Source organism: Glycine soja, chromosome 15, assembly GCF_004193775.1.
Source record: "Glycine soja cultivar W05 chromosome 15, ASM419377v2, whole genome shotgun sequence".
NCBI classification, from domain to species: domain Eukaryota; kingdom Viridiplantae; phylum Streptophyta; class Magnoliopsida; order Fabales; family Fabaceae; genus Glycine; species Glycine soja.
Genome location: NC_041016.1, coordinates 18,076,217 through 18,098,444, shown reverse-complemented (window position 1 = coordinate 18,098,444; position 22,228 = coordinate 18,076,217). Strand labels below are relative to the sequence as shown.

The following is a 22,228-nucleotide window of genomic DNA, read 5'->3' as shown; positions in this document are numbered from 1 at the left end:
CACATTTTGGGTTTTACTAATGTAGTGACAAAGGGACGAATACATCAACAACGACGACTGTAGATCAACCACCTCCAACGAAAATAACAAAATCACCTTTACAAGAGTGTGAAGGAGAAACAATGGTTTTGCGTAGGAGCCAGAATATTTGAGTCTTCTAGCTAGAATATTAAAATCACCTTTTCCTTGTTTTCATTCTTTTTTATTTGATTTAAAAATTTTCTTCTAGCTTTACTTTTTATTTTATTAAAAATGTTTAATAATAAAATAATATTTTTTAATCCATGTCATGGGTGTTTTAATGAAGTCACCCACTGTTGAGTGGTTTGCTTAAGATTTTCCTAAAATAATACAGAAATAAGTGAAAATATTTCTCTTTATTTTATTTAGATGAGTGGAATAGAAAGAGAGAAACACATTTATATAAATATATATATATTTTTAAGAGTTATGTGAAAAACATTATTTTTTTAGAAGAATCAAAAACATACTTGAACTAATTAAAATTAAATTTAATCTAAAAAGAATAACTTTTTGCTATTTTTTCTTACATTAGATTATTCTTTATTATTCAAAAAGCATTTATAATATAAAATGTATTTATTTTTTTAGAAACAAAATAAAGGATAAAAAAATGTCTTCCTTTCCTCTTTTTTCATGTCAATTTAAAGGAGAAATTTTTCCTTATGAATCTCACATAAAAGAAAAACTTTCTTTCTCTATATTTCTCCTCCCTATAAAATAATATAATTTTAATATTTTTATTCTATTTTTATTTTTTCTATTTCTCTCTTTCCCATTTTCTTTAAAGCAAATATAGAGTTAAACTTACTTTTTTAAACTAACAAAGGTTGGTCAAATTGGTAAGAAACATACTCATTTTAAAAATTTTTAAAATAACAAAAGGTTTAATTTTAGTTTCAAAATTTTTAAAATAAATTTATAAAATTTTGTTTGAGTTTAATAAAAAATCATTTTAAAAAATTTCAATCCTATTGCAATTAATTTAAGAGTGTGTTTTTGCTAGGATAACGACGACAACAACGACAATGTTGTCAATGGCAATGATAGTAGTGTCAATGATGACAATACCAATGTTGATGGTTGTGGTACTCATAATGGTGGTTGGTGGTACTAGTGTCGGTGGTGGTGATAGTGACGATAATGATGATGGTGGTGATGTTAATGTCCATGATAATGATGGTAGTGTTAATGGTGGCAATGACGACAATAGCAGTATTGTCGATGGTGGTAGTGGTTGTGGCAATGACATTGACAACGGTTGTGGTGTTGTTGACAACACGAAAGGTTATTACCAATGTAGGAAGAGTGTGCTTTGTTAAAACTAAAAATTCAATTTACAAATCCTTTTTTCTTAGTTTTGAAAATAAAAGTAAAAGTGTTTTAAAATTAAGTTAAAAATTATTTCAATTCCATTTCCCCAAAACGTGTTTTATTTTGAAAATTATTTTTGAAAATCAAAAACAAAAAACTCACAAATACTCCAGATGGGTCCTCGTTTAAAAAAATGCTTCAATGTGACTCTTTTCATCCAATTCAGTTCAGACTAACAATGTTAGATTACAAATTCCAACGGTTCTTATTTACGAATAGTGGTTATTTTAACCCCACTATATTTATTTATTTTTAAATTAAAAAATAAAATAAAATAATTGCAAGCTAGCACTCCTGATCAGCTTGTCTACTAGTTTGTAGAGGAACCAAAGGATTTTGTATCCATTTATTGAAAAAAAAAAAGATGCACACAAAATGGTTCTCAACTCATAAAAAGTTTCAACATGTTATTTGAAATTGTGAAAACCATTTAGCACCCAATTGTAAGTTTTCACTTTCCAACCAACAACAAATATTTATTTCAACTTAACAAATAAAAAAAAAACAAAAATTTCATTCATTTGCATGAAAGGCAACAAAGAAAACCAATTCCATATGATAAATTATCCTTAGAATATCAAGCAAGTTCAAGCAACACATACCACAAGAATCAAAATTGAAAAGGAGAAAAAATTGTCGCCGCAACGTTTCAATGCACTTGCCACCTACTACTTTTGCTCCCGCCATCGCCTCTTCTTCTACTCTTTCCCCTCCAATGCTATCGACGCCGCCAACAATGTTTCCTTCAACCACTACAACAACACCTTTATCGCTGACTTTGGCATAAACTTCATATGGAAGTCATTGCCTATGGATCTACCTCGATCTTCTTTCATATCTCCAATGTACACAACAGAGAAAAAGGCTTGCAACAACATCATGATGTTTGGTGTTGTTATTCATTGGTTGATTTTTTTTTTAAATTTCAAGGAATTGGGTTTTGGCAAGATTTGGATTTGACGGGGAAGGAAAAAGTAGATGTAATTGAATTTATTTATATTTTAAAAAAAAAACTTATTTTGGCATTTAAAAATTGTCAATAGTTTTTAATTATAATTATTTCTAAAATTGTATTTTATTATAATTTCTTAATTTTAAAATAAAAAAATTATAATTTTTAGTCTTCATTATTCTATTCATAAGCAAAAATTGTAAAAACTTGTAATTTAACGCCATCAATCTTGGATGGAAATGACCTAATTAAGGCTTTTTTCTTAAAATAAAATGGGACTTAATTGAAGCTTAAAAAGTATATGTTGGCCTTTTTAAATAAAAAAGGCACCATTTTAAAATTTTAATAATTAAGCCTTTTTAAAATTGATTGACATAGCATAACTATATTTTTAAAATTGATTGACATAGCATAACTATATGTTGGCCTTTATGTCACATAGGATGCTTAAGAATAACAAGTTATATGATCAATGTAACTCATTGCATAATTTTTTTTTGGTGGATACTCATTGAGTAATTACTTATTCATTTATTGTGTATTTTTTTTATTTTTCTGATGCTTTTTATTTTATTTTATATATTAATTTTATTTTATTATCAATTTAATCGAATAGAAAGATTTTATTTATTATTTTGTTTTTTAGATAAATAAAAAAAATCAATGGATGAACTATCAAAAGATCACAAATTTTTTTTGAAAAAAATAATGATCGATAGAATTAAAACAATACTTCTATACATAAACTCTTATAATACGTGTAGTACTTGAGATATGTATAAATCTCTCAACCTCAATGTGGAAAAAATTTGTGAATTAGAAACAAAATTTTATCATGATAACTTTATTGATAAAACAAAGTTGCATATTAGAATATAAGTGTCAAAGGGGTCTAGCTCAGTTGATTGAGTATGTGCATGAGTTATTGTAAATGCCTAACATTGTCTGCAATTCTTGAGAAATTTATCAACAAGTATCTAAACTATGCCAAGAACTAGTGAAAATAAGAAAACATTTAACTTTTATTTTGATTGATTAATTGATTCGAACAAGATTGTCTTTAGTGAAGACTACCAATATATAATAGTCTATCATCTTAATTATGCAATTAATGACTTAATTATAATTAAAAATTCTATTAGGTTCCTTAATTATTATAAAGTTCAATCAAGTTCTTCAATTGTTTAAATATATTTCAATTGGATCCCTCAATTATTAAAAAGTTCAATCAGGTCCTCCAATTGTTTTAAAACACTACAACCAAACTGACAGAGTTAATGGAAAATGGTACGATTATATTTTTTATAAAAATTGGAGGACCTCATTGAAATTTTAAATAATTGAGGGATCCAATTGAAGTATTTCTAAACAACTAGAGACCCAATTGTATAATTATGCCTACTCTATTCCAAGTTTTTATTCCAACTACTATAACTAAGAAATCAATTTTAACTATGAAGAATTATCTTATTCTAACTCATATAAAAAATATCTTATTCTAATTTTATTTTTATCTCATTCATACTTATAACTACTTTTATTGACTTAGGCACCATTTGGTTCAAATGTTGGAAAAAGAGACACAGTTGTAATGCACTAAAATAGAAGGAAAGAGGGAATGTGAGGTTGTTTGTTATGAGTGAAAGTTTTAAGAAAATTTATGGGACTTATGTGCTTACACTTGCATCTGAAATTTTCATCTTAAATTGTGAAGAAAAGAACTGAAAGGAAAGAGAGAAGGAAGTGTATGCATGGCAGAAGAGGGATAATGAAACATCAAAATTTCAACACTAACATAATTGATTATGCGTTCTGCATAAATTTTTATCCTTATTTTAATTTAACATTTTCATTTCTTTTACACTCTCTTTCATTTCAATTAAACAACCTAACTCAATACTCAATTTTTAGTCTCTTTCATCCCTTTTCATTCCTCCCTATCAAACATACCCATTATGTATTTGAGTATTTTTTGTGGGTATAGTCCCATCAAATTTGTTGTCAAGAAGTAAGATTAGTAAAGATTAAAGAAAACCATCATGACTTGGGTCCCAAAATTATACATCAAGTGTTTGGTAACAACAACAAAAATTAAATCATATTTCAAAAAACCGACACGACACCTATTTAAAACAACATTGAAGTTCTATTAGAAAAAACATCATTTAAGTAATATTAAAACAAAAGAAAAGTTGTTCAAGATTAATTGTCAATGAAGGTTCAAGTTGTAGTAAAATACAAGATATTGTTAGGATGTATATGCATAATTATTCGCCATTATCCAAAGGTTTCAATATATTATTTTTATTGAAATAAGAAACAAGAAAAGTATTAGTATAATTTAAGCATCTCTCACGAGGGGAGATAAGAGAATGTGACAAAAGTAATCTTTATCAATAATAATTGGATTAATTAAGGTGTTGTTTATGGTGGTTTCTTTTAATTTTAAAATTTTTAAAAGTCAAAATTAGTTTTAGTTTTGAGTTTTGAGTTTCGGTTTATTCTTTGTTTTTAGTTTTTAAAAAGATATTACAAATTGAAGATAAATAAAATGAGTCAATTGTTTTATCTTATCTGACTCTATTATGAAATAATGGCGGTGGTAGAGGTAGCGAGGTGGGAGTTGTGGCAATGACGATGATGGTGTCGGTGATGATGATGATAGTGGTAGGGCTGAAATAATGGAAACGACGATGATGGTGGTGGTACTAGAATGGTGATGATGACGATATTAGCGGTGGAATGGTAATGATTGTGTTTTAAAACCCAGACTGATCCTGCTGGTCAGACCTATTCGACCGCAACCCGGAGGTCTAGTCGGGTTGAGTTGCATATCGGATCGATCATACATTGAACTTGGTGCAACTCGGTACGACCTAACTAAGTTTACGGTTATACCGATGAGCCAATGACCTAAATCGAGTCATGCCTAAGGGAGGAAACACGCTGGGTCAATTAAGGTTAGATATAAAGTTTTAATTTTTTTTAATAAAAACCGGATCATGCAGATCAATTAGTGATCTACTGGTTCAACCATTGATCCAATGCCTTGACTGGGACAATCATTGGTTCGATTTTTAAAATTTTGGGTGGTAGGGGGGAAGGGGTGGAATAGTGGCAACAGAATGATGGCGATGGTAGTAGCGGTGTAATGGTGGTGGTGGTAGTGACGATAGTAGTGCTAGAATGATGATGTTGGTGATGACAATGGTAGTGGGGTGTAATAGTGGTAGTAGTAGCGACAACAACAATGGAGGCGGTGGAACAGTGACAGCGACAATGGTGGTGGTAACGGTGTGGTGGTGGATGAGGAGGCAAAGGTGAGGTGTGGTAGTAATGACAATAATGGTGGAATGGTTAAGGTGATAGTTGTTGGCAGTGGTGGAATGGTGGTGACAACAGTGTGGTGGTGGTATAGGTGACAACGATAGGGTGAGGTGGCGGCGGCGGCGGTGGCAATGGTGGAATGGGGACAATGAAGGTGGTAACAGCGAACGCAGTGGCGGGGTGACGACGGTGATGGTTAGAATGTGTTTTTTAAAACTAAAAATCAAATTCACAAAATCTTTTTTCTTGGTTTGATAATGAATGTAAAACTGTTTTGAAATTGAGTTAAAAACCAATCTAGCTCCATTTTTCGAACCCGTTTTGTTTTGAGAATTGTATTTGAAAATCAAAAACCAAAAACTCAGAACCACCCCAAATGAGACCTAAGTTTTTAGTTTTTAGACTTTTTTAAAATTTTGTTTTTAGTCCTTGAACTAAAATTTGACTCGTCAAAGTTCCTAATTTTTTTTTCTGTCACATGTTAATGATGACGCGATGAGATTGTCATATGTTAAATTTTAAAATATTTAATTAATGGGTTTTCATTTCCTGTTGAACAATTTAAAGATGTTAAACGATTTTTGGTGGCTAGAAGTTGCAGAAATTGCTTCCCTAGTATGAAACAAACTCAGTTCATGCAATCCTTAAACCAAATATTTACAAAATTAGATTCTTGGAGGTGTTGCAAATGGAGGTGGCAAGGTTTGAGCATTATGGTTGTGAGTGAGAGAAAATCTAGGGTATTACTATTCGCACTACTAGTTTTACTAATGGCACTACCCATGTGAGTACACTTTAGCCATATCTCGAAATTGCCCCTTGAGAAATTGCACTATGGAATTGTGTTTTCGTTGTACAATTAGAGGTAAAAAAAAATAACAACGGAAGTACGTTTTCATTGTACACTTCCGTTGTTATTTTTTTCTCCCCAATTGCACAATGAAAGCACGATTTTCTTGTACAATTTTTTTGCACCTTAGGTAACACAATGAAATCATGATTTCATTGTATTATTTGATTCCACCCCTAAATAACATAACAAAATCATGATTCTATTGTGTTATTTTACTTTCACCCCCCATTGTACAATGGACATTCGACTCCGTTGTACTATTTATCCAATAACAAAATCATGATTCTATGGTGTTATTTTACTTTCACCCCCCACTATACAATGGACATTCGACTCCGTTGTACCATTTATCCAATAACACAACATAATCGCATTTTTTATGTGGATTTTTTGTTTTTTTTTATAAAATACCATAATGAAAGTATGATTTTGTTGTTTTATTCATCCAATAACACAATGAAATCATAGTTCTGTTGAGTTTTTCAAAATGTAAAAAAACAACACAACGAAAGTGCGATTCCATTGTGTTATGGGTTGAGAATCATGAAGAAATTATACTTTTGTTGTAGTGTTTTCCAAAATTAAAAAAAAATACAATGAAAGTATAATTCCATTGTGATTCTCAACCCAAAACACAGTAGAATCATACTTTTGTTGTGTATAAAAAAATGAAGAAAAAAAAAACCTTACCAAGAATACTGGGTAAGGGGAGTTGGGTGCAAGGGTTGGGGAAGAAGGAAAGGGAGATGTATGAGAGAAGGGAGAAGAGAAAAGAGAGAAGAAAAGAGACATTGGAGGGAAGGGGAGGGTGGTGAGAAGAATGGGAAAGAGGGTAGGGGAAGTAGTGGGGGTACGGAAAAACTATAGAAGAACCCCTTTTATCTATTGGGATTACTTTTTAAAAAGTGATAGTGAGAATAGTAAAATTAATAGTGTGAATATCAATTTCTATTCAGGATTAATGTTGGGCTTGGAATAGGTTGAGAATTTATTCAAATCTCTTCGCCAGATCCATCACTCCCAAATCTATCGCTACAAAAAAAACTTCATATATGGAAACTTAAAAACAAATACAAAAAGAAGATCAAAATTCCTCATGTAAGTCGAAATTCCTTCCTAGTAGAGGAACCCAAAAGAAAACATTTGATTCATTCAATAAAACTAGTGGGTGTCATGTTTCCCGAATATCATAATTGAATACTCATTGGCCACAAGTTAATATTTCATTCATCAGATAAAAATGACAAAAAGAAAGAAACCGCTACAGTAGATCACTCCACATACGCTAGTTTATTTATTTCACAACAAAATTGGAGGGAGAATAGAACAAATCGAAGGCAATTACAAGGGTATATTATGTGCCGCGTTTGACTATAGTGGAGTGAAATATTAGTTAAAAGGAAGGAGAGAAGCAAAATACTGCAGCTTATAAAAACTTCATACAAACAGTATTTTATGGTTAAAAGCGGTTAGGAAATAGTCCACTACAAATGTAATAAAATAATAATAAAATTAACGCCATGCCATCGTTTAATGATAAAAAGAAACTGATGGTAGAAACAAAAAATTAATGAAAATTTTTTATAAATCTTAATTAATCAAACTTTTATTCAGAACTAAACCAAATTTTTTAAAATAACAAATGAAACTCTTTCTACCATGAGCATGTTGATCTGCCAACAAATATTGTTCTAACTAAATAGACTTTAAGTTTGAGTCTCTCAATAATGCAGTAACAGCAAATTAAAACTAATAGAAAAAAATGATTTTTGGTTCCTGTTCTTACCATCAAACTTGATTTAGTTTTGTAGTTTTAATTTGATCAATTTAGTTTTTATATTTTAAAATAGATATATTTAGTCCTTTCACACCGAAGTCATCAACATGAATCCAAATCTACAAGTTAACTCGGCTCACCTCACATTCGGACCGAATTAGAAAAACAAACGAATTTCATAGGGGAATTGTTAGGGGCACCCAGCAACATTGCTGGTGCACCCAGCAATTTTTCAAAAACCCGAAAATACCCTTGATCAACAATTTCATTTATAAAAAGCTGTTTTTTTTTCATGGTTGCTTTCTTTGTTTTCTTCGTGGTGGTGCTTGTGCTGTGCGATATTTCTCGGTGTTGGTTGTGCTTGTGCTCTGCTTTGGTGTGATATTTGTCAACTAAGGTACATAGTTTTTCTGTGTATGACTGTTTATTTTGGGTAGTGGAATGGTGTAAGTGTTTCAGATTCGACGCAAGAAATTTTCTTCCGCCGATGACATTACTACTGCGGAAGAAAAAAACTTCTTCCGTGGAGTCTCGCGGAAGACATCTTCCACGAGATTCCACGGAAGAAGCAGTCTTCCGCAGTTGTAATGTGAACTGCGGAAGACAGCTTCTTCCGTGAGTGCTCACGGAAGATGTCTTCCGCGAGACTCCACGAAAGAAGCTGTCTTCTGCTGTTGACACTACAATTGCGGAAGACTGCTTCTTCCGTGGAGTAATTTGTTTTATGATTTTTAGTTTTAAGATTATTTTGAATGTTATTTTGGTTAATTCTATTTGTAATTTATGTGAAACATAAAAATATATTTCTTGGTTGAAGTGTTGATTTTTTTGCCTAGGTTGAAGTATTTTTTGGTTAAATGAACTTTGTAGGTTATAATTTTGAAATTATGTAATTAAAAGTTGAATTTGGTTGTTGTTAAAATATTGATGTATATGTAGATTAAATATTTGTGTGAGATTGTCAAATGTTGAATTAGTTCGATATTCATAGTTTGTAAATTCTTTTGGGTTGATGTATTGCTCAAATTATTTAGTTGAATGTTGAATCAGGTGATAGTTATAGTTTGAATTAAGATGGACGAAGATCAATGGGCATATTACAGTACGATGTCCGAAGAAGTTGATATGGATTTTCAAGATGAACAGAATTGTGGTGTGAATGAAGGACATGTTGATTGTTCAGATGCTTTTAATACTTCTGAGGTAATCATGTCGATCAGTTTTAGTTGTTTGGTCTAATGTATGATTTGTGTAAAAATTAATATGTCGTGGTTGTGTTCTAGGTCTTTGCAACCCGAGAAGATGTTTTGAAGTGGGCTCGAACGGTTGCCCATGAAAACGGTTTTGTTGCAGTAATTATGAGGTCTGATACATATACTGGTAGCAGAGGAAGAACTTCATTTGTGTTAATTGGGTGTGAAAGGAGCGGTAAGTACAAGTGTAGGAAGAAAGAATTTGTTAGAAGAGACACAGGCACTAGAAAATGTGGTTGTCCCTTTAAGATTCGTGGAAAACCAGTGCATGGAGGTGAAGGTTGGACGGTGAAGCTGATATGTGGGATTCACAACCATGAATTGGCGAAGACCTTAGTTGGACATCCATATGCTGGGAGATTGACAGATGATGAGAAGAATATCATTGCTGATATGACGAAGTCAAATGTGAAACCAAGAAACATTCTTCTAACATTGAAGGAGCACAACGCCAATAGTTGCACCACAATCAAACAAATCTACAATGCAAGAATTGCATATCGTTCTTCAATCAGAGGAGATGACACTGAAATGCAACACCTAATGAGGCTCCTTGAACGTGACCAATACATTCATTGGCATAGATTGAAGGATCAAAATGTGGTGCGTGATTTGTTTTGGTGTCACCCAGATGCAGTTAAGTTATGTAACACATGTCATCTTGTTTTTTTGATAGACAGTACCTACAAAACAAATAGGTACAGGCTCCCATTGCTTGACTTTGTGGGGGTGACACCAACCGGGATGACTTTCTCTGCTGGGTTTGCATATCTGGAGGGTGAGCGCGTGAATAATCTTGTATGGGCATTGGAACGGTTTCAAGGCCTTTTTTTAAGAAACGATCGTTTTCATGTTGTTATTGTCACAGACACAGACCTAGCCCTGATGAATGTTGTGAAAGTTGTGTTTCCGGAGTGTACGAATTTGTTGTGCAGGTTTCACATAGATAAGAATGTGAAGGCAAAGTGCAAATCGCTAATTGGTCAGAAGAATGCCTGGGACTACATAATGGATAGCTGGGGTAACCTGGTAGATTGTCCTTCAGAACAGGAGTTCCCTGAGCTCCTTCAAAGGTTTCAAGTAGCGTGTTCCCCGTGGCCAATGTTCGTTGACTATGTATGTGAGACATGGATTGTCCCACACAAGGGGAAATTTATCACGGCCTGGACGAATAAGGTGATGCACCTAGGAAACACAACAACAAATAGGTATTTAAATGTTTTTTTATTTTAGTCAAGTTTCTTTTAATGATTGTTAGGAACATTATTGTTATTAATTTGTCTTTCTATTGTGTGTTTTAAATGTAGGGTTGAATCTGCTCATTGGTCTCTGAAAAGGGTATTACAGAATAGCGTTGGAGACATCTGTGGTGTTTGGGATGCAATGAAAAACATGATGACGCTGCAACACACTGAAATTAGAGCATCCTTCGAAACAAGTACAAATGTTGTTGGTCATGTTTTTAAGAAAACCTTATACAAGAGGCTTCTGGGAATGGTGTCAAGGTACACTTTAAATGAAATTTCGGTTGAGTTTGAGCGCGTACGTCATTTCAAAGACAATCTGTCTTGTTGTGGTTGTGTCTTGAGAACCATGCTAGGTCTTCCTTGTGCATGCGAGCTACAAAGGTATGATGGTGGCAGCATCCCACTGGATGCAGTCCATATGTACTGGAGGAGACTTAGTTTTTCTGACCAGGGGCTATGTGAGGCCGAAGTGAGCTTCAAGGAAGAGATGGATAGAATATATAAAAGATTCAAGGAACTTGATGTTTGCAGGAAAGTTACTTTCAAGAGTAAACTCTGAGAATTTGCGTTTCCCGATGAGACCTCTATGTGTCCTCCTCCAACAAAGGTTAAGACGAAAGGTGCCCCGAAAAAGGTAATGAAAATAAGCGAAAGATCGACAAAGCGTGATCCATCTTATTGGGAGTATGTTAATGCTTATCATTCTGTTCAAAACAGCAACACATCAGTCAGACGCAGTGCATCATATTTTGAACCACCGAAGCCAGCAAGGATGATCCCCATTTTGGATCAATTTCCGCCATTTATGCATGGTTTCATTGAGGAAGTTGTTGATGTGAAAGCGGATGGTAATTGTTGATATCGATCAATTTTTGCTTTGTTAGGTATGGGAGAAGAGTGTTGGGCCGTGATGCGTAACGAATTGATTAAAGAACTTGGCAAATGGTCGCAAGACTACATAAAGATCTTTGGTGGCACGGAGAGATATGAACAGCTGAGGTTGTCCCTACACGTGGATGGGTTATCCAAGGTATGTGTTTTATGCTTTTTATTTATATAAATAATGTTTACATGAGTGACACATGTATTTTTTTTGTGATTTAGGTTAGTATGGACAAATGGATGGATATAACGGATATGGGATATGTAATTGCGTCAAGATATAATGTAATCCTTATATCGTTGTCACGACAACAAAGCTTCACATTTTTTCCTCTCAGAAGTCGACCACTGGCCGATTCTTCTACGCACCGCATGATATGCGTCGGTCATGTGTTTGACAGTCATTTTGTTCAGATCCATTGAAAATTCATTTACTCAAATAATTTCAATTATTGAATGAGTTGGTTTGTTCGTCTAAGTTATTATTGTAATTTCACTTAACACAAGTTTATCTGAAAGATCATTGTCCCTTATCGCCTATGGCGTTGTTGTGGTCAAGCATTTCGTATCCGGAGGCAAAACAATGGCCAACTGCATATGTAGGTAGAATGCAACACTACTTAAGCCTAATGACAATTAATACAATGCACGTAGACCTAACCGGACACTGAACTTGTAATATTTATTTATCTATATTTATGATTGGATTTAAGTTCATGTAATTAATGAATTGTTGCGTGAACAAATTGACTAGCTTGTCCAAATTGTTATATTTGTGTTCAACTGAATGCTAGTTATATGTTTGTAACATGCCCAAAACCAACTTTTTTTTTATTTTTGGTGCCTCGGTTTGAGGTCCGATTCGATGGAACGGGGCACTGCTTTTATTTTTTTTGGGTTCCTTGACGTGCAAACATGACAAATAGCGGCCCTCAATAGTCTCAAGCGGCTCCCACATTATTTTTAAAAAAGCCCGAATAGGGGTACTTAGGCATGTTTCTAACAGGCCCAAAACCAACTTTTTTTATTTTTGGTGCCTCGGTTTGATGTCCGATTCGATGGAACGGGGCGCTGCTTTTATTTTTTTTGGGTTCCTTGACGTGCAAACATGACAAATAGCGGCTCTCGACAGTCTCAAGCGGCTCCCACATTATTTTTAAAAAAGCCCGAACATGGGTACTTAGGCATGTTTCTAACAGGCCCAAAACCAACTTTTTTATTTATTTTTGGTGCCTCGGTTTGATGTCTGATTCGATGGAACGGGGCACTGCTTTTATTTTTTTGGGTTCCTTGATGTGCAAACATGACAAATAGCGACCCTCGACAGTCTCAAGCGGCTCCCACATAATTTTAAAAAAAGCCCGAACAGGGATACTTAGGCATGTTTCTAACAGGCCCAAAACCAACTTTTAAATGTCTTTACTGTACGCATATATACGGTTAAATTATATAATTTCAGAATAGTTATAAATTTTAACATTTAAATTACAAATTAAATTTTAATAACAAAGAAAATTTGACCAAAATTGGGATAAATTAATTTTACCTCACATTCAAAATGGTTTTACATCAATTTTTCTTCTAAAAAAACCAGATGTACTAAAAACAAAAAATAGAGATGTTTTGATTATTTTTTAAAAGTTTGTTAGTCACCATAACATTGGTTTAAAATATAAATCAATTTTATCAGTGACTAATTTTTTTATAAAGGCAAATATTTACTACTACTAAAAAAGTAATAAATACTGATACAACTTAATTTTATTTATTAAATACTATTTTAATTCTAAAATACTATCTTTTCCTAAAATAAATACTATAAATAATAAGTTTATGTTACATATTTTTTTTCTTTAATAAAATTGTGATGTCATAATTTTTATTTTTTCTTTCCATATTTGAATGAATGGAATAACATATTATTTTCTACATGACAATTTTTTTTCTTTTCCTAAAACAAATAATATTTATATATTGATATTAAATTACAAAGCAGGCGAAAATCTCCTTGTTAAATTATTTTATCTTTTTTATTTCATATATTCAAATACAATTATAAATGTGACTCATGTGTGTGGTTTATATTTAAATTTCAAAGCATATATTTATAGAGAGACAAACATAAATCATAAATGATGCAAGTAAATGTGTTTTATCACATACATAAACAAATACTAAAATTAATAATTTAAGTACAATAAAAATATAAATTCTAATCCATGCAGCGTCTTTGGTGTGGCCTAAGACTTTCATCTGTGGCGTCACCTCTAGCTCTCCTCAGACAATGAGTCATGATGTCATATAAGTCAGTGCCTTCAGTGACCATCCTGAGGTTGATGACCCGCTCCAAATCCTCAGCAATCGCTCCTAAATCCTCAGCCATCCCCTGACATCCTTCGCAGTCAACCTGTCACAGTCAAAATAACAAAGTCAGTATCACATTTTTAAAAAATTTAAATTATGAGAAATTACAGAAGTTATGCTTACCACTGAATGCGTAGGGAGATAGGACGCGATTGAAACCTCGGGGATGGGTGGCTCGACGAACTCCTCATCATGAGGGGGAGGTGGATGTCTCGGCTCAGCAGTTTCCTCGGTTCGCGTGACAAACGTGTGCGATATCTGAAAAAACCACTTCATGTAGTCTGGCGCCACTGGTCCAGGAACTACACAGAGCTCCCCTGAAAGCACCAAATGGTCTGAAAAATGCAACCACCGGTCATCTATATCATCACCCGTCAAAGAATCACAAATCGGCGGCGGAGGGACCGTCTGAAGATAGCCAAACTGTCAAAGAACCCGCTCAGGTCGAACGTACACCACAATCTGACCCCATCTGAGCTGGCCGGTGTACGACGATATCAAGTCAAAGCCCCTGACTCCCCGGTGCTCAGCATAGGGCATCCAACACACGTCAGTCACAGTCAGGGCATCCAGACGTCTCCGATACGGGGCTCCCTTGATCCCCGTCATATGAGCCTTACCCGTAAGCCACCTGCAGACCCGTGGGCTCCCCTCATCATAAGCATCATGAACGACGCATGTATGCACTATAGGAAAGTGCTCGTATATCCAGCACTACAAACACATAGTCAACATCAATAAAAAAAAAAGGGATTCAATGCTACTTCAATTTAAATTATCAGTAATAATAAGTACCTGGAGAAGTATAATATAACTGCCCAACTGCCGTGTAGAGGCCTGCGACGCGTCATTCAGATGCTCGTACATGTGAACTAATGCAGCCGCTCCCCAGGAGAATCCCCCTACTTGGGCCAGGTCCCTGAAAGCCTCTAGGTGCATGACATGTACATGGGTTGAACTCTTGTTGGCGAAAAGAGTACAACCCACCAAGTGGAGCAGATACGTTCGGGCTGCTACAACCCATCGTCTGGCCCTGCACTGGCTCTCATACAAGTCCTGAAGCCACCCCAACCGGACATGAGGCCTACCAGCCTGTCGAGTCTCAAATGTAGCCTCCTCATGACTGACCTCAAGAAGCTCCGTCAGTAGACCAATCGGGTCTGAAGTAACCAGCGGCTCGAACTTATGCAGCGCGCCAGTGATGGGGACGTGTAGGAGTGACGCCACGTCATCCAGCGTGATCGTCAACTCGCCTACTGGCAGGTGGAACGTGCTAGTCTCGCGATGCCACCTCTCGATGAAGGCGGATATGAGTCCAGGATCAGTGGTGATAATAGAACACCTGATCAGTGGACTCAATTCGGTGGCATCAATCATGCCTTCGATCTGAGGCGCTAGTCTCCCAATTTTATCTACTTTTCTACCATGGGAGACCAACTTCAGATCAAGTTGTTCCTAAATTGAATAACAATTTATAATAACGTGTATATAAAAAACGATCCAACTACAAATAATTTTTATGTAATTAGTCAACATTAAAAACTACGTACCTGGCCACTCCAGATGCTGTGTGTGACATGCTCAGCAAAACCGGTCAAAATCGATGGGTCGCGTGGTCCACCGGGGAATCCCTCATCTGCAGCAAGTGACCCCAAGCTCCCATCAGTAGCCATTCCCTCTGTGTGAACAGCATCGGCGGCGCCTGTCATCTCTGGGGTGGCATCAGACACATGAGGAACATCCTCATGCGACTGAGGCACATCCTCAGGTCTCTCTGTGACGTCCTCACGCAGACAAACCCGTTGCCTACATGCTGAAGCAGTAGGCCTGCGACGCCGAGGAACATCAACCTGATGCGCATCCTCATTAATGCCTCTACCTTTACTAGCTCCTAACGCACGACCTAAACCTCGTGTTCTAACCATGATCTGAAATCATGAAGAACATTTACTTTTTTCGGTCAAATTAAATATTCAAATAATTGGTAACAAAGCTTTGTCATTACAAATTTGTTCAAACACATGTTTTGTATGTTTCTTACTAATTTGGTCAAATTAAGTTTTCAAACCTCTATTTGCATGTAAGGTTGAAAACTTTGTAGGGCCTTTTGTTAAGAATATCTTCATATCTAATTCTAATGCCACTGTGTCCAAATGTATCATTTCACGACTAATACAATTTAGTTTATGTTGGTTCACTCAATTGGATGGGTAAGGTGCGTGTAATCAATTGGATGGGTAAGGTACTCTTTGACACTGTTCTCGCTTCCTACACATAAAAAGAGGTTAAAAGGGTCTACAAAGTAGTTCTTTGGACCAATTTATTTTAAATCCTATCAAAAGACAACATGGAGTGCATGTAATCAATTGGTTTGGTTTGGTTTCGAGAGGTTGGAATTTTGGTTAAGTTACAACAACAGGAACCAAATGTTTTGGTTTACTCCATATGTCTACCTTCACAAATGAGATTCACTCATTTTTCAAGCCCTGATATGCTTAAATGTAACATTGTGTGATGATGAGATGCGATGTTGTATTTGTGATTCGCCGATTTCTACTTATCTCATATGGTATCAGCTTTGAATTCCTATGCTTATAACAGTGCTTAGATTGTGTAGGTATCAGATTAGACAAATTTGTTTTCAATATCAAAAGAATTCCCATGAAGTATTTAAGACATCTTATTTTAGAAATCAATTAATCTTTGTTTCACTTCGTTAATCCACTTTAAGATAAATTATACTTTTAATTGTGATTTCATGATCAAGTCAAAGATCAAACTCCAGATCTTAATTAAAAAGATTCAGCTATCAAATCACTTGTGTTAATAACTTTTAATTGTCATTACATTATGTTGTCACACGTGAATTGATGTCAGTATTATTTAACCAAAGACACATATGCACATTTACCTGATATATGTGGGGGGATTAGAATATAGAATGTCACTAACAAAAATTTAGAATCAAATACCGAAATATAACTAATGGCGTGTCTCCATTTGAGGAGTTCTTCTTCCCCTAACACTCAGTTTCTGAGACTAAAATTTATGTTTTGAACTTCCAATCATACATATAATAAGCACATGGTGACAGTCTATAGTATATGCCCTTGTATGAGGTTTAAGCTTTGTACAAAAGGTACATATCTTTAAGATTCACTGCTGTAAAGTTTTAGGTTTAGTGGAGTCTTTATAATTTTGTCCACAAATGTTTGGAAAGGCAACAACAGGGACACAGTCATTTAGACATCCTAACAATTCAATTTAAACATCCTAATGCATATATAAATCACACCAAATATAATTTCAATTTACATATAAATGCAATTTTTAATAGCAACTAAATAACACAAACTAACTAATAATATGAACAAAATCATGGTTCATGTATAATCTAAAAAAAAAAGCAAAAAAAAAACAAAATACACAGCAAAACTTGATCCGCGAAAGAAGTTTCGCAGGTTCTTCAGCGAGAAGGACATGTACCCTGCAAAAGCTTCCACATGTTCTTCCGCGACAAGAACATGTAGCCTGCGGAAGAAGGTTCTGAAGGATCTTCCGCGGGATCCGCGGAAGACAACGTTCTTCCGCTGAATCCCGCGAAAGATCCTGCAGAACCTTTTTCCGCTGGATCATGCGAAAGATCCTGCAAAACCTTCTTCCGCAGGAATCCGCGGAAGAACCTTTCACATTTCTTCTGCAGGACCCCACGGAAGAACACCTTCTTCCGCTACAATACCCAAAAGCCACTCTCACACGCGCGGAAGAAGGTTCTTCTCGCGGAAGAACCTTCGTCTTCAACCTTAACCACCACCGATCACTAATATCGTCTACCCTAAGGTTCCTACGACCATTTACGCCATCAAACATATACGAGGAGGTTAGAAGACTAACCTTGATGGCGGAAGAAACGAACAAACAAAGCCAATGGAGGATGCCAATATCCGGGGAGAACGCAATGAGATTCAAATGAAGGGAACCAAATTTGAAATGGAGAAGCAAATGAGGGCGCGGAGGAAGAAGGGAATAAGCCAATATCCGGGAAGAAGAAGCACGAATGGAGATTGTTGGGTGCACGGGGAAGAAGAAACAAGCGCGGAAGCAAGGGGAAGAAGAAACAGGCGTGGAAGAAGAAGTGTTTTTTTTTTAAAAAAATATATTAACTTTTATTTTTTAAATGAAGGGTATTTTTGGTATTTCCTTGAATTGTTGGGTGCACCAGCAATTTTGCTGGGTGCACCTAACAACGCCCATTTCACAGTTGTTTAAAAAATTGAATTGGATCCACCTGGGCTTAACATGTGGTGGGTCGGGATCCACCTAAAAAATTACACAAGCTTAAACTAAAATAATCCTAATTTAATAGACACAATAATATGTCTTGTTGTAGGTGTGGTGCGATGTAGTGTGTGAACAGTAAAAAAGTTATTTATTTAATATTTTTTAATTCATTCAATTTTTTTTTTTAAAAAGAATTAATTTTTGTAATTTTATTTTACTTTTAGGTACACTGGTGGGTCATCTCATTTAACTCACAATCCATGATGGATTAAGTGGAATTATTTTTTCTTTCAAAATTAAATTATAAGTGAATCTTGTTGAATTAACTTATTTATAGGATGAGTTAAGATGAGATAGATTTAATGGTTAGGATCAGTTTGATTTTGACAAGTCTAGTTCACATTGATATACGTGTATTTAGATCATAGAAAAAAATATATATTCCTATATTTTATGTATTAAAGAAACTTTCTCCATCTCTATAAAAAAAAAAAAAAAAAAACAAAAAGAAACTTTCTCCGCCTGCAGGTGAACCTGAAATGTGAAAAGGATACGGCGATGAGAAGGAAAAATGCAAAAGAACATGGCTTTTATGTAGTTCAATTTATCATGTACTGCATCAACATATACACGTATTTGCATTGTAATAATCACCTCGGATTCCTTTGGTTGGCAATTACAATGATCTGTCCAAATTAACATGCCTTGTGTATGGGCTTAAATAAGAAACTATTGTTTGATAAAAAAAGAAGAAATTATTAAAGAATTGTTATATTCAAGGTAAATTACATTGTCTCCCTTGTAAAAGGATAGTTTATATGAATTTGTACTAGTTAGAATAGTTTATATATATATAATATGCATTGTCTCCATGCTTAAAGTTTATATATTTTTTTAAATACATAGAAAAGTTAAAGTGAGACACCAGTGATTTGCATAGGAGAATATGATGAGTGCTTGAGTATATAAAATTAAGGCTAAAATTAGTCACCCATCTTATTATTTTCTATATTATTTTTTTGAGTTTAAAAAGGTTTCATGTTAAACCCTTTAAAGTGTTTGTTAGATTAAATCGATTGTTTTGTTAATTTTTTAAACCAACTATTAGTTTTTGCTGACATGATAAATATTGATTTAAATGACTTCTGTCACTAACGTGGCATCAAATTGACCAATTTAATGTGATAAGGTAACAAAAATATCAATTTAATTTTTAAAGAGATCAAAATATTTTTTTTAAAGAAACTTATAAAATCAAACTCAAATTAAAAAAAAATAAGACAAGGGATACAAATATATTGTAGCCTAAAATTAAACGTGTATCATCATAATAAGCTGAATTAATACTAGTCACGTTTTTGCTGGACCACTGCATCGGTTGTAACGCCGGTGAAAGCATAGTATGCTACTATATATATAACCTTAGCATAATTGAAAAGGTGGATTAATTGAAGAGTCTTCACAAGATGGCAAAGCAAAATTTTCCTATGGATTGCTCCTTTGTCTGCATAACCTTAATCCAGTTCATTGCTTCAATGAGTTTCAGCAAATCCCAGAGCCTCATAAACGAAACTAATACCAGCACAACTACCACTACTACTAAGGCCTTTTTCATATTAGGTGACTCTACTGTAGATTCTGGCAACAACAACTACATAAACACTATTCCTGAGAACAAAGCAGATTACAAGCCATATGGACAAAATGGTTTTTTTCAAGAACCCACTGGACGATTCTCAGATGGCCGTGTCATTGTAGATTTCATAGGTATGTGCTAACATATATCCTATTTTCTTTTTCAATGTTAAATTTACCTTCAAATGCAGAACTCTATTATTTACCACGGAACACATGGATCAACTGATGTGAAGTTGTTTTAGCTTAATCAATGATCTCGAATTCCAAATTCCAAATATGCAATGTTGCATTGAATACTGAGGGAGAGTTTTACTTTCGGTAGTCTTATTTGATAGGAATAGGATTGTTTTTTATAGAGGATTTCTATGTTTTACGCACAAAAAAGAACTCTATTATTTTTTATGTAATATTGTAATAATTCAATGACCAGAAAAGGAGTGATCATGAGACACGTTTTGGTTACTTCATTGAATTTTTCTTGTTTTTGAAGCCAATATTATATTTTGTCCTTGGTGTGTGCTAAATTAACTTTTACTACATGCTGATACAGCTGAATATATTTGTGTATTTTCTTCTTTTTCTGATACAGCTGAATATGCTAATCTGCCACTAATTCCTCCGTTTTTACAACCAAATGCTGATTATAGTAACGGTGCCAACTTTGCTTCTGGTGGGGCCGGTGTTCTTGTTGAAACCAATCAGGGACTGGTAAATTACTATATTCATTGAAAAAGCATGTGATATGTGCCACGATTGCTATCTTAGATATTAACATCATTCATTATTTTCCACCTGTATATCTATGTGACTTGTAACTTGTGAACCAGACTTATGTAGAACTCCATAATAAGTTGCTATTTATATATAGGTGATTGACCTTCAAACACAATTAAGTCACTTTGAAGAAGTGAGAATATTATTATCAGAAAAGCTTGGAGAGAAGAAGGCAAAGGAATTGATCTCAGAAGCAATTTATTTCTTTAGCATAGGAAGCAACGATTACATGGGTGGTTATCTAGGTAACCCGAAAATGCAAGAAAGCTACAATCCTGAACAATATATTAGAATGGTCATTGGAAACTTGACACAGGCAATCCAAGTAAGCCTAATTAGCTACAAAATTAAATAAACTAAATATAGTCCAAATTAGCTTTCTTAATAAAAAAAAAATATAACAAATTAATCTCTTTCGGTGTGTACAGACTCTATATGAGAAAGGGGCTAGAAAGTTTGGGTTCTTAAGTTTGTCTCCTTTGGGTTGTTTGCCAGCTCTTAGAGCTTTAAACCCGGAAGCCAACAAAGATGGTTGTTTTGAAGCAGCTTCTGCTCTTGCTCTAGCACATAATAATGCTTTGAGTAATGTCCTCACAAGCCTCGAGCATGTCCTTGAAGGATTCATGTACTCTAACTCTAATTTCTATGATTGGCTTCGAGAAAGAATAGATGACCCCCCAAATTATGGTAAGTATAGTAATTTGCTAACACAATTTTTAGCTCATTTTTTTAAATACGCTGTTAAAATTTATGAAAATTATAAAATCAGAAGAAAAAATCACATGAAACATACAAAATTTTATTATTTTTAATAAATTTCAACTAATAAAAAATTGTATTCAGAAGAGTGTGATAGAGAATGTATTTCTATCATTTTTCATTAATTAATCATCCTAACTGTCACTAATACATGCAAATCACAACCCGTAACAAATCAAAACTTGTTTTTTGTGGAAGGTTTTAACGATGGAGTTAATGCTTGCTGTGGAAGTGGACCTTATGGGGGTGTCTTCACTTGTGGGGGTACAAAGAAAATTAAAGAGTTCAGTTTATGTGACAATGTTGGCGATTTTGTATGGTGGGATTCTTTTCACCCAACAGAGAAGATCCATGAGCAATTCGCTAAGGCGTTATGGAATGGACCAGCTTCCTCGGTAGGGCCATACAATTTAGAAAACTTCTTCAACAAAGAGATCAAGCTCACTATTGCTGATGTAGTTGATGCCCCAGAAATTCACCATGGAGAATTTCACTACTGAGTTTATTTTAAAAAAGAAACAATAAAAGTTAAAATAACATTAGAAATTTTGAATATTTGTATGTTATATACAAATTCAAAATATGAGCAAAGTGTGTGACTTTAGTGTTTAGTGCGAATCCTGGCGCTTTAAGCACCAAATCTTCGAACTTTAAGTGCTTTGCTTTCCTGTATAAAAACAGCAAAAACATAGGTAAAAATGAGGACTTCAAATGGATCTTTGGACT

The 22,228-nt window shown here is 34.3% G+C and overlaps 2 protein-coding genes across 2 annotated transcripts; one reads left to right on the top strand and one right to left on the bottom strand.

The window, feature by feature from the left end:
- Nucleotides 1–13,898: 13,898 nt before the first annotated feature.
- LOC114385918 (protein MAINTENANCE OF MERISTEMS-like) lies at nt 13,899–15,975 on the bottom strand. Its single transcript, XM_028345950.1, has 5 exons — nt 15,601–15,975; nt 14,846–15,505; nt 14,486–14,764; nt 14,174–14,458; nt 13,899–14,093 (listed from the first exon to the last, which is right to left on the bottom strand). Exons 1-5 carry the CDS (start codon nt 15,973–15,975, stop codon nt 13,899–13,901), a joined length of 1,794 nt encoding a protein of 597 aa, XP_028201751.1.
- A 3,803-nt stretch (nt 15,976–19,778) lies between these two features.
- Nucleotides 19,779–22,228, top strand: LOC114387516 (GDSL esterase/lipase 5-like). Its single transcript, XM_028347718.1, has 5 exons — nt 19,779–20,098; nt 20,559–20,677; nt 20,838–21,068; nt 21,172–21,430; nt 21,701–22,228. Exons 1-5 carry the CDS (start codon nt 19,798–19,800, stop codon nt 22,000–22,002), a joined length of 1,212 nt encoding a protein of 403 aa, XP_028203519.1. The 5' UTR covers nt 19,779–19,797; the 3' UTR covers nt 22,003–22,228.

What these genes read in the sequence shown, in the direction of transcription:
- LOC114385918 (XM_028345950.1), bottom strand. Translation starts at nt 15,975, where the DNA reads ATGGTTAGAACACGAGGTTTAGGTCGTGCGTTAGGAGCTAGTAAAGGT. An exon ending in GTTATATTATACTTCTCCAG is followed by an intron (nt 14,765 to 14,845) that starts GTACTTATTATT and finishes ATGTGTTTGTAG; the next exon opens with TGCTGGATATACGAGCACTT. An exon ending in TGTACGTTCGACCTGAGCGG is followed by an intron (nt 14,459 to 14,485) that starts GTTCTTTGACAG and finishes GGCTATCTTCAG; the next exon opens with ACGGTCCCTCCGCCGCCGAT.
- LOC114387516 (XM_028347718.1), top strand. Translation starts at nt 19,798, where the DNA reads ATGGCAAAGCAAAATTTTCCTATGGATTGCTCCTTTGTCTGCATAACC. An exon ending in TGTCATTGTAGATTTCATAG is followed by an intron (nt 20,099 to 20,558) that starts GTATGTGCTAAC and finishes TTTCTGATACAG; the next exon opens with CTGAATATGCTAATCTGCCA. An exon ending in ACTTGACACAGGCAATCCAA is followed by an intron (nt 21,069 to 21,171) that starts GTAAGCCTAATT and finishes CGGTGTGTACAG; the next exon opens with ACTCTATATGAGAAAGGGGC.